Source organism: Centroberyx affinis, unplaced genomic scaffold (genome assembly GCF_046629955.1).
Source record: "Centroberyx affinis isolate AG114_WGS23_722 - 3 ecotype Tasmania unplaced genomic scaffold, CSIRO-AGI_Caff_v1 ptg003969l_1, whole genome shotgun sequence".
In the NCBI taxonomy this organism is placed as follows: Eukaryota; Metazoa; Chordata; class Actinopteri; order Beryciformes; family Berycidae; genus Centroberyx; species Centroberyx affinis.
In genome coordinates, this window is record NW_027281790.1 from 198,945 (window position 1) to 210,456 (window position 11,512).

Consider the following 11,512-nt stretch of genomic DNA (forward strand, 5'->3'; position numbering starts at 1 on the left):
ATGCGGGAGACGCGCTCAGCTCCTCTTTCTGTTTATAAGCATCTAGAGAGGCTCGCGCTCTGACTGCCACTGCCACTTAACACTTTAGATATTCTGCGCTACAGAACACAAGTCACCGAGATGCCTCTGCTGCTGATAATCTGCACGGTGTTTACGGTGAGTAAACCGATCATTGTGTTTCACTGGAGGAAATGACAGGATTATAAAGATGTTTGCCCTTGTTGAGGACTTTTAAAGGACTAAAGCAGAGCACTACCTCAAGTCACGCCGTAGATAATATTTCATTCTTTGGAGCACGTTTAAATGTATTCGTGTTATGCAGTAGCCTAGTTGATTATCCATATTTGAAATATTGCTTTATCCGATGTGCAAGTCGAAATTTTCCATATTTTTGAAGGCATACAGCCTACGCACATCTTTTCCGGAGCTTACTTTCAGTTTCGTTTTATACGGAGTAGTAGTGAATCAGCAGAAGTAGAAGTTTTAACTGATTATAGGCTAATATCGATACGCACGTTTTGTTAATAGCATATAGGCTGAAACGTGTAAGAAAATGCACCTGCCATGAAGTGTCAGAGACAGAGTAACTGCCAAACATAACGTGAATGTTCGGGACTTTCCGCCGCGCCCCTCTCGGTCTGGTGGTTTCAGTCAGGGGAAGTGAGAAGTGAGCTGATCTCAGAACAATCCCGCCGTCAAAGCCTTCTCTACAGTCTACTGTATGTTGTTGTGTGTGTGTAACGTAGGTTGACATTGCTCAGCAGGTGGTGACCGGTGCAGTGTCCCCGTGCGATCCACTTACTCAGTACGAAAGCGATGACGGCTCGCAGTGCTGCAAGATGTGCGGTCCAGGTACAGTCCAGTGTTGACCTTTCTTATTGTTTGATGATATTAACCCTTTAATGGATTGAATTAGGAAGGAACTAGGAATGTAATGTAAGGTAATGTAGCTACTAGGAACAGGAGGGGAGTGGGGGGGGGGGGGGGGGTCACACACACATGCTGTACTCACCACTGGGAGCAGCCCCATGAGGAAGTGTGTGTCAGTTTTTTTTGTGTCCACCACACTAGACTATACATCATATATTTACAGGGACAAGGATGTCAATGGAGGGCCGGTGTCTGGATCCTCGGTGCGAGCCATGCGAGGTCAATGAGTATCAAGACGCCTACACAAAAAAGACCACATGTAAACGTCAACCATACTGCGACCCAAGTGAGACATTGTGACAAACTCAACTAAACCATCCATTAACACACTGATAGACTTCTGTTTGAATTAGCACAATGTACAACTTGTGTCCCTTCTTACAGATAAAGAATTTGAGTTTGTGGTCCCTAAGAGCAAGGAACATCTGCGCCCCTGCAGGTGTAAGCAGGGACACCACTGCTCCAGTGAAGCATGCCTCACCTGTGCACCGCACACCAAGTGCGGACTGGGAGAGGGGGTTCAGTCCAAAGGTATGACACAAATGCACATACAAAACACTTACACGTTACATTCAATGTAAAGCACAGACTGCTTTGTTTTTGCTATGTGCAGTGACATTGAATCCATATCGGTTGTCACACCCTTTCAGGCAATCACACCCATGACACGGTGTGTCAAAAATGCCTTGGAGGCACATTTTCCAATGAGACTTCAGAAAACGAGGCTTGCAAGAAATGGACAGTGTGAGTATAGGATACCCAATAAAAAAAACATTGGATCATACTTTTATATTTCAGAAGCAATTCCTCCAGGAGCAGAACTTTTGCACACCTGTAGATCGACAGGTGCGTAGGAGAAGACCATGGGCCGACTGTAGTAGAACAAAGGACTCCTGCACACTGTCTACTTCACTTGCAATTAGACAAGATTTATTGGGAACAACGTTTCGTCTGTGTACCGAAACGTTGTTCCCAATAAATCTTGTCTAATTGCAAGTGAAGTGGACAGTGTGCAGGAGTCCTTTGTTCTAGAAGCAATTCCTCCACCAACGTCACGGCTAACTTAAAAGAAATCTACTTTTATACAATAGTTGAATGATTCTTTAGACTAAGAGCAGCCTGGTGAAACTGCAGTGTGTGGTAATCATCAAACATCAAAATCCTCAATGAGCATAAAAAACAAAATGATTGATTGATTCAAGGTGATTTGACCATACAGCGTGTTTTGGTTGCTCCTATACCTCCCATTAATTTAACATTAGCCTTAGTAAAATCTTGATCACATGAAAAAAGTGAAAACTATCCTTTAATACTGTAAACATTGCTTGACATACATGTTTAAATGCCTGACATCTTTGCAGTTGTAAGTCTGGATCCGAAGTTAAAAGTGGAACACCCACATCTGACACCAAATGTGGTAAGTACTGTACAGGATATCTGCTGAATTATTTTTTTTTAAATACTCAGTTTTAGCTATCTCCAGTTTGAAATGAAACTATGCTGTAGGCGTGTGACTGCTGGAGTTGTAATCTCTGTCGGCCTCTGTGGTTTCAGTGGGATTGACAGCTTTCACCTAAGTACAGCTATATTGTTCACACTATGTTTGTGTATAAACTGCACTGTGTTGTAGTGGCTAAAGAATCACCTTTAGTTTTAAACAGTAAGGATGGCCCCTAAGAAAGGCACTGAAACCCTTCTCTCCAGAGACACGTCTCATAGGTGCCCCCCTGTATTAATGCTGTATTATGTTACATCTCAGACAGGCATGAGTTCTGTATTCTTCTAAATTAACAAGAAATGTCCATATTCTACTCAAATATTGTCCTTTATCGTTTCAGATGTTGTTAGATATGAAAATCTGACTTTGGTTGTGAAAGTGGAATACACAGGCAAATATAGACATTACTGGATGTATTTATATTTTATGAATGGATTTCTCTCTTTTCCCCGTCTTGGCAGAAAACAGCTCAGGACTGTCAGCAGGCGTGGTCACTGGCATCATCATCTGCGCTGTACTCGCCTTGGCTGCTTTGATTGTTTGTATAGGATATTGTCTGTATAAATTAAGAGGTATGCAATAAACTCAAACAATAACACTAATAATAAACAATAATAATAATGTATTTAATGTACTAAAGATCCTGTATCTTTTGTTCCTTTTGTGTTAGGTAACAAGCTACGAGCAAAGATTAAGGTAAATCTGATTTTGTCTTGCTCTGTTGGTCCTAGTTATATTATTCTGTGATACAGAACATATAAAATGATATATACTTGGGTAAACAGTAATGGTCTGTAAACAATGCAAATTATAGCAAATGTAACTGAAACTGTTGCACTGGATTCCTAGCAATGTACTTGATATTTTTCATTTCCAGTGACTGAAAATGTAATATTTAGTGTTTTCAGCACTGTAATGTTAACAGTATTTCACTCTGTAGGGCTGCTGCATGGAGGATGGACTAAAGAATCCAGAGAGGGAAGCAAACCCAATAGCAAACCCGACAGCTGAGCCACGCTTGCTATCGTATGAGGAGCGACCCTCAGAACAAGAAGGGGGTGCACAGACTCCGGTGGAAGATGACGACAGCCATAATGAGGAACCGAGCCAGCCTTTGATCTCAGATGATCCAGGTCTCACTGAAAATGGAAATCTGGTGGAACAGGAGGAAGGGAAAAGAGAAGTCCTCTCTCGACAGGAGTCAATAAACACTCAGTTATGACTCTAACCTGAGTCAAACCGTCTGGCCACTAAGCTCCTTGTCATGTAATTGTTGTTAATGTAACCTCTTGTGTGTTATTGCCTCAGATTTCACTTATAGTTATGTGTGACTAAAGCTGTACATTGCCTTTATTGTTAAAGAAACCTTATATGCCTAAACTGTAGAGTTATAGTCTAATGATTGCTTGGAAGATAGTGGCATGTGTTCTGTTGTTTCCTACTTCTGTCTGTGTTGCCTCAGTCCAGTGACATTTTTTAAGTTGTGTTTTGTCAGCATGTAATTTTGCAGCAGGTAGTCATCGAGGTTTACATGAATTATTTACAAAAGACTGTTTGTTCATATTTGCACAAGGTGATTAAACATTCCCAACTTAATGGGACATGGAAAAAGCACCTTGATGGGACATTGAAATAGCAATAAAAAAAATGTTCTTCTTTTTTTTGTATTGCATTAAAGTTTATGTCAATGGAATTCTGCATCATGGGAGTGTTTGGTATTTTTTCCTAGTTCTGAAGGACGGTCTGTCTCGTGGGCAGTAGAAAATCATAATTGGTGCTGTAGTACCTCATGTCATCCTCAAGGGGGAGCTAGTGGTTCACTGAAGTCTGCTGAGAGTCCGGAAACTTGCAGTCTGGATATGACACCTTAAAGACTCAAACTGGAAATATAATGTTGTGATAGACAGTCTGCATGTTGTCTTTGCAGTGACGTATAGAATGTCATTAAGTAAAATTAAAAAAGGTAAAAATCAAAAGGACATTGAGTTGCGTACGCATGCCAGTATTTGATTTAATCAGTTCTTCCTCCAAACATTTTTTTTGTAGTTTGAGACAGCTGATGTCCCATTGTATTCACCTGTTTACCATGGGATTTGGGCCACCTAAGAGGGGCTCAGGTGGAGCTAATCTGCCCTCTGTGTGTTTCTGTTTGTGGGGATTTGAAGAGGTGAGGAGGGAAGACAAGGCGACTGTGCATTTCAGGCTTTTTGCTCCCAGGGGCTTTCTCATTATCCCTGGATTAATGGAAGTACAGCCCTTTGAATTTACATGGAAACCTGGGGGACTGGTATAGTGGAGAATCCCTCTGTCAACCCCTAAACAATACTAAAGCCTTATTAGACCTGAGGCCTGGTGCTCCTGTCTGATCTTAGCAGAAGGGAAACAAAGAGAGAGAATTTCATATTGGAGAACTTGGTTCAAAGAAACATCTGAGACCAACTTTGAAGCCTTTATATAGGCTATATAATAACTTTTCTCAACTAGTGAAAGAAAATGATGTTTTTGCTTACTTCTACAAGCGCATGATGTCATCGAAGTGTCAAAGGTAATGACTGCCACCCAACAACAAGGTGGTGATACATTTAATAGACATGGGTTTGATATGTAAAGTAAGGCCAATGCTTTCTTTAAACTCCTAACTAGGTAGATAAATTGACCTTATATTTTCTTCTGAAGTATTTTAAATGCATTAATTTGCAAGAAAATGCTAATTCTGCATTTAATGGAGTTGGGCCTTAAGTAATAATAATAGCACTTTTTTCCCTTAAAGAGGCAGTTTACTTGAATAGATGCACAGCACTGGTCATTTTTCAGTAAGAAACAAAGCTCAGTATGGACTATTTTCTCTTGTGTGTGCCCAAAGTATATAGCCGAGGCTATAAATAAAACATAAGGCTTTGCATTAAATTCTATCATATGGAAGGAGAACACGTCATGTCCAGCTTAATTAAGTACAAATGCTACATAATGCATGAGTAAAGCACGTCAAAATTTCGTTAGATCATTTGCTGAATTTATTTAAGCAAAAATATTTCTTCATGATAAGACAAAGGAAATATAATTTACAGAGTGGCGATGGAAAAATACATCTACATTTATGTACAACAACAACATACAACATGTTTAGTCTTTGGTCTCAGAACACAGCTGTTTCTCATTTCACTGCAAACTTCGGGAATTAACGACTCAAATCCCTGAGGTTTGAAAACTTTAAAGTGCAAAAGATGCGGAAAATGTCTCTGATCTCTGTCTAAATACCCGGTTAGAGAATTTCATGCGTGGCATAACATGACGGAACATACAGTCCGTTCCTGGAAGCCCAGTCAGCCCACAGCTTTCCAACCTGCGAGCTAGCGGGGTGGTAAGTATTGTCCAGGGGTTTCTTCACAGACTCGGACGTGGCGGTTTCTGCCAGGGACCAGATTTTGGGTTTCTGAATGGTAATATTCTCTTTACTTTCCAAAGTTGATGGCGTGTGCTCCGAGTCGTTCTTGTCAACTTTCTTCCCAAGTGCAAGCTCACTGTCTTTATGCTCGTCGTGCGGCTGCTGCGGCATCTCCAAACGCGCATCCACAGGCGTTGAGCTGACCAGCGCGACGCCGGCGTCCTCATCGGCGTCTGCGCGGTCACCTTGAGGCTCCGTCTCATCCCGCTTGTCCAAATGATGATGAATGTGCAGGGAGCTCTCGTCTTCCTCGCTCTCGCCTTCCTGCTCCTCATCCTCCTCGTCTGATTTCCCCTTACACGCCCAGCTGACCCTGTTCTCCTTCTTCAGTCGTCGCCTGGCGTTGGCGAACCACGTGGAAACCTGCGTGAGGCTCATTTTGGTGATGATGGCGAGCATGATCTTCTCGCCCTTGGTGGGATACGGGTTCTTCAGGTGCTCGTTCAGCCAGGCCTTGAGCGCGCCGGTGCTCTCTCGCGTGGCCACCTTGGCGACCCTACCGGGGTCCTCGGCTGCTCCCGGCCGGTACGGTGGGTAGAACGGCCCCCCTCGAGCCAGGAGCGCGTGATGGTAGGGAGATGCAGCCTTCAAGTCGAAACCGTTGTTCTGAAAATAGAGAGAAGGAACGTTTAGAGCCAGTGACAAGGAACCGCGTCCGTGCGTAATTACGCACGGCGTTGGCGACCGACGCAGAGCGCTATTCCAAGATTGGTACATCTAATAGGCAGGGATACAGTGGAGGATAAACCCACCTGAATTCATTTTCACCTGTGTAAATATGTGTGGAATAGAGTTTATCCCCCTTTTTAGGCTAACGTAACTCTTGATGATGTGAATTCATTGCTCATTCTATTATAAAACTGTTGTAAGTTATAAAGCTAGGGTCCTTTAAGGGAGAAACATTACTTAATGCTTGTCTGAAAATACAATCGACTTTTGCTTATATTAGTGGGTGTTCACTGACTGGAGGTCATTGTTTACCCACCTTTTATTTATCACTACATCATTATTACTTATGAAGCCCTTTTAACTTTTCATGCAATGACTAAATTACAATGTAATCTGTGAATCATATCGCATCACAACTTACCATGTGTGAGATGTGCCTGTGGTGTGGGTAGGGGATGAAGTTGTATCCCTGTAGTCCTGAATACGCTATGGGAACCCCGGCTGCCATCGCTGCCAGATGCTGAGCTTGTTGCTGCTGCACCCCGGCCGGGCATCCCAGCAGCGGTATCTGGTATCCAGTCGGCATGCTGATGTTGTTCCTCTCCAAGAAGAAGTTGCCAAATCCAGTTTGTGATGCGGGCATCTTTCCTGCGTCCCAGCTATTCGGGTTTGAGTGGCAATCCCGCCTCCTCGATCCGTTTATATACACAGTTGCCAGAGAGAGTGTGTGTGGGGAGGAGGGGGGAAGTCCCACTAGTGTTGACTGACAGCTACGTTCAAAAGACCTACAGCTTTCACTGGCCGCAAATCCCATCAAAGGAGCCCTCCGCTGTTCCTTTTAACGCTGTCGTAAAGAGGCTAAATATGTGATACTTATCTCCACACAATCATTTATGTAGAATATTGAAATTTCACTTCAAATTCAACCATTTCTCTAGAAAAGGTGAATAGCCTGCTAAAACTACCCCCCATCTCCATGTAACAAACATCAATGTTTGTCATTTACTAAAACAAAAATAGCAATGAGACTTTTCAAGGAGACTTTCATAGGCTTCTTTGTTAATGTTGATATCAGCGCTGTTTCAAAAAATAAAACTTTTTTTATTCAAAGCTAGAGCGCCATACACATTTTTCAGAAGGCCTATAAACAAGAAAGGCAATTTGAGTGAAATTTAATTTAATTCGCAGCACATCTCATAGTGACAATATATTCCATTGTATTTTATGTTGAATGTAACACTCGTTCTCATGTCTAGCACTGGTTAGAAAATCACCTGAATTCAGTTAACAACATCATGTCAGTCTCTAATGTCTGTTCTGACACTTAGCGTCGCCTACTGATCTCTACAGTTTGTCCGTCAATTGAATTAACCCACTGAATAGCCTCAAATTATGCTAATAGGTAAGTTAAGCGTGTTTACGTCAGGGCCATTGAAAGTGTCTTAAATGCAGTGATAAAGATTTGCTCAAGTTTAATTTAATTTAATGTGCGTTGGATTCTCGAAAGTATAACACCACGCAATTCTTTCCTCAATCCTATTAGCATTCGGCCAATCCATATTTACGCCTAAATTAAAAAGGACAAACCTCATCCAAAATATTTTTTTATTCTATTCATTCAAAACGATAGCAAATCTAACATAAGAAAAAATGCTTAACTCATCATATGAATAGATTCAACTTTACCTGCCTCAGGACTATACCTTTTTTATTTGTTAATTTCTTGACTGAACAATAACAAACTGTCCTTTACATGTCGGATGGTTTTGTTTTGACTAAAGCACATCGTTTCAATGGCCCTAATTAAACGCGGTTAAGTGAAACAGGTGTTGACTAATGTATATGATAATTGTGAGATAACAGATGCTAATGTGGGGGAGGCAGGAGGGATTGTTAAAGATAAGAGGAAAAGATTACACTTCTTATTCCACTGTCCCCCTCTGCCCTTCAAAAGAGTCTGTGCTCAAAGTAGCACACTCCCGTTCTCTGCATAATTTTGAGTAGTAGTAGTAGTAGTAGTAGTAGTAGTAGTAATAGTAGTAGTAGCAATAGTATTAGTAGAAGTATTAGTTGTACTAATAGTAATTGTGTAGCCAGAGTGAACCTTCCTTAGTGTGCTTGTGTAGGCTACTCATTATTTATGCAACAGACAAGATCCATATGTCAAAACGTAAACAAATGTTTAAAATATATACTTTTTCCATGTATTGTTTCCCCCTTTTTACTCCCTGAAACAATTTTATTACATCAGTTTGTGTGGAATAATGATTTTATTAAACTGTCTTTGCAAATTGATACTCCCTATATTTCACTTTTTTTCCTCTCCTTTCTTCAGTTTCATTTTATTTCAACCCAAAATGTAGACTAGTCACAGACTTTTTTTTATTGCCAAATGCTATATATAGCAACCAGATCAGATCCACTAGGGCTCATGATAACAAATTTAGGCTAGTTATGGGATAATCGTCTTTACGTTTCTTTCAGGGTTTTTTTTCAATTATAGCATGAATCAAGTTTCAAATCTGAAATTTCTTGTTAAGAAGCTGATCAAAGAGACAGAGCACAAGACACATTTTTCTTTCTATAAGCAATATACATCATATAGCTCAAAAAAGGTGTTATAATTCAATACCTGACACTGGGCCTCACATTAGCTAAAGATGTTCTCTCACACACACACACACACACACACACCACACATACACACACACACATTATATTGACTGATTATAACATAATATGCACATACTGAGATTATTATGAGTTCTCTGGTATCTGTGTGCATAAATCTGTCTTCTTTTTTAACTTTTAGTAATTGGAGCCACACTGTAACCTTTGTATTATTTTTGTACAACAACAATTTCATTATTATCTGAATAATGCATTATCAATAATATCAACAAACTATTGGGCTTGCAAACGTAATAAGAAAAAGTTCAACTGTGCAAGATAATGTATTGATTTCCCTGGTGCAGTAGAATAGTGTGGTGTTTACTAACAAGATGCAGCCAATGGCCCAAAGCTCAAAATCCTGTGTGTGTGTGTATGTGTGTGTGTGTGTGTGTGTGTGAGAGAGAGAGAGAGAGAGAGAGAGGGAGAGAGAGAGAGAGAGAGAGAGAGAGAGAGAGAGAGAGGCCATGCTGGGGGTAGATGGAGTGAGATAAAAAGTGGCATAGGTGGAGGGAAGGAGGTATTTGGGTGCGGTCCACAAGGGCCTAGAGCAAATTTGTACAGCAGCTACAATGGGATGACTAGAGCGCAAAGAGTGGGAGGCTTATGGCATCAGTAGTCTACATCTCCCAACACAAACAGCTCAGGGCAGAGCCTTTTGTCCCTCTTGTAGAACCTCTTTTCTTTCTCTTCCTCTTTTGGCAGCTCCGCCACAATGCAGGTGTTGGTCTTGCTCTGACAGGTTGGAGTTGTGCTGTTTGCTCTCAGGATGTCAGTCGTTTACAGAAGAGAAAAGTGACCAAATGGAAGACGATTGTCCTCAGTCCCCAGTGAGATGCAGTACAAGATAGGAGAGAGGATGAAATTATCTCTCTCTCTGATAAGGCCAGGCCCCATTCCTCTGTATGGAAACAATGCAGTGTCCTTAATTTACAAATCCTGTGCGTATCTTACATTATAACTCACTCGGCCCTGTTTTTGGATAAAATGCAGAATGGCGGTCCAAGGGGCTAATGAGCTGGTCAGGACAATAGGTTTAGGTGTGACCTCAATTACAGGCCATCACCTGCCTGTGAGCTGACAAAGGGGCTAAGCATGTAATTAGAATAGCTCATAGGTAGGTGTGAACAAGACAACAAAAGCCTAAAGAGAATCCACAGAGTCCTCAACACCTATTCCTTGTTAGTTTATTTTTACTCCGCCAGATACTAAAAGGGGGGAAAGTTGACAGAGTCATAAAAATCTGGCAGTGGGAAGACTGCATGTTACTGACAGTGAGAGGGGAAAGTGTTTTTTTCATTTTAAGGATATTTAAATGATGTTAAGTTATATGTCTGTATGGAAAAAGGTGAAAAGTAAAGAAGCAAAAAAAAAATGCACCATGTATTGTTTTTACCAGTATTTAGAAATGCTTAGTTTTGTGTTGTGGTGTTTACTATTACGGTGTCATCTGTTCATATCTGATAGAATTAACAATGAAACCTTTATGCATTCATATACCTCATTCAGGCTTTAAAGACGGTATTTTAACAGAGCAGTTAAATAGCCCTCGATCAAAATACCAACAATAGACAAATATAATGCAGTAATTCGATGAGAAGAATTTGCATATCATTATACTGAAAAGCTGGGAGAGTCAACTGACAACAAATGTATGACGGTCTCCCCCCAGAGCTCCAATTTTCCTCCATAATGGGATTTTCCTGGGACACCAACACAAATGGAGAGATGTAGGCAAAGTGTGAATGTTATCAAGCTCTCCCACCTCTTTACTATCTATCCCCCTCTTCCCAGACCCCCTTCCACTCTTTGTCCTTTGTCATTACTCTTATCAGGACCACTCTATCATTCTTTTAAAGTAGTAGTGGCGCTGAAACCGCTTGCAAATGTAAGTATGTCTTTGTTTAGGGCCGGGCAGTGGCCCGCCTCCCAGCTCCCTCCTGGGTGCGCCCTGATTGACGGCCCTCCGCTGGGTGAGTGACAGGCGGCGTTGGTTAGGCTGCGACGGCCAGTGTGACAGCTGGGACCGCCGCTTGTGTCTCTGTGTGTCGGGCCCCGCTCGACCCCCGTGGGCCCCGGTGGGTACAGGAGCCCCAGGATCCCCCAGCTAGAGCCTGGCCCAGTTTGCCTGCGCCCGGTCACACCGGCTCCCCGGTGTGCTCGTTGTTGCACATCAGCTTGTTAGCCGGCTGCACCCTGCCTCTCCACCCTGAGAGACTTGGACGCCCACTGCGGAGAAGTCCAGAAGTTTCCTCTGCACATATGTGGGATAGACAAAGCAGGGATGCCACCTCTCCCTG

General features: G+C 41.9%; 2 protein-coding genes across 4 annotated transcripts; one reads left to right on the top strand and one right to left on the bottom strand.

Annotated features, from left to right (window-relative positions):
* Positions 1 to 18: 18 nt before the first annotated feature.
* cd40 (CD40 molecule, TNF receptor superfamily member 5) lies at positions 19 to 4,138 on the top strand. 3 transcript variants are annotated; one of them, XM_071541891.1, is made up of 9 exons: positions 19 to 156; positions 765 to 852; positions 1,094 to 1,216; positions 1,315 to 1,461; positions 1,581 to 1,674; positions 2,292 to 2,347; positions 2,890 to 3,000; positions 3,099 to 3,124; positions 3,369 to 4,138. In XM_071541891.1, exons 1-9 carry the CDS (start codon positions 121 to 123, stop codon positions 3,648 to 3,650), a joined length of 963 nt encoding a protein of 320 aa, XP_071397992.1. In that variant the 5' UTR covers positions 19 to 120; the 3' UTR covers positions 3,651 to 4,138. The 3 variants fall into 3 exon arrangements, with proteins under 3 accessions (XP_071397992.1, XP_071397991.1, XP_071397990.1); XM_071541890.1 differs by having other exon boundaries at positions 20 to 156; positions 762 to 852; XM_071541889.1 differs by having other exon boundaries at positions 38 to 156; positions 747 to 852.
* A 1,368-nt stretch (positions 4,139 to 5,506) lies between these two features.
* On the bottom strand, positions 5,507 to 7,185 carry irx7 (iroquois homeobox 7). Its single transcript, XM_071541917.1, has 2 exons — positions 6,964 to 7,185; positions 5,507 to 6,479 (listed from the first exon to the last, which is right to left on the bottom strand). The coding sequence occupies exons 1-2, from the start codon at positions 7,183 to 7,185 to the stop codon at positions 5,691 to 5,693; spliced, it is 1,011 nt and encodes a 336-aa protein (XP_071398018.1). The 3' UTR covers positions 5,507 to 5,690.
* Between the last annotated feature and the right edge of the window lie 4,327 nt (positions 7,186 to 11,512).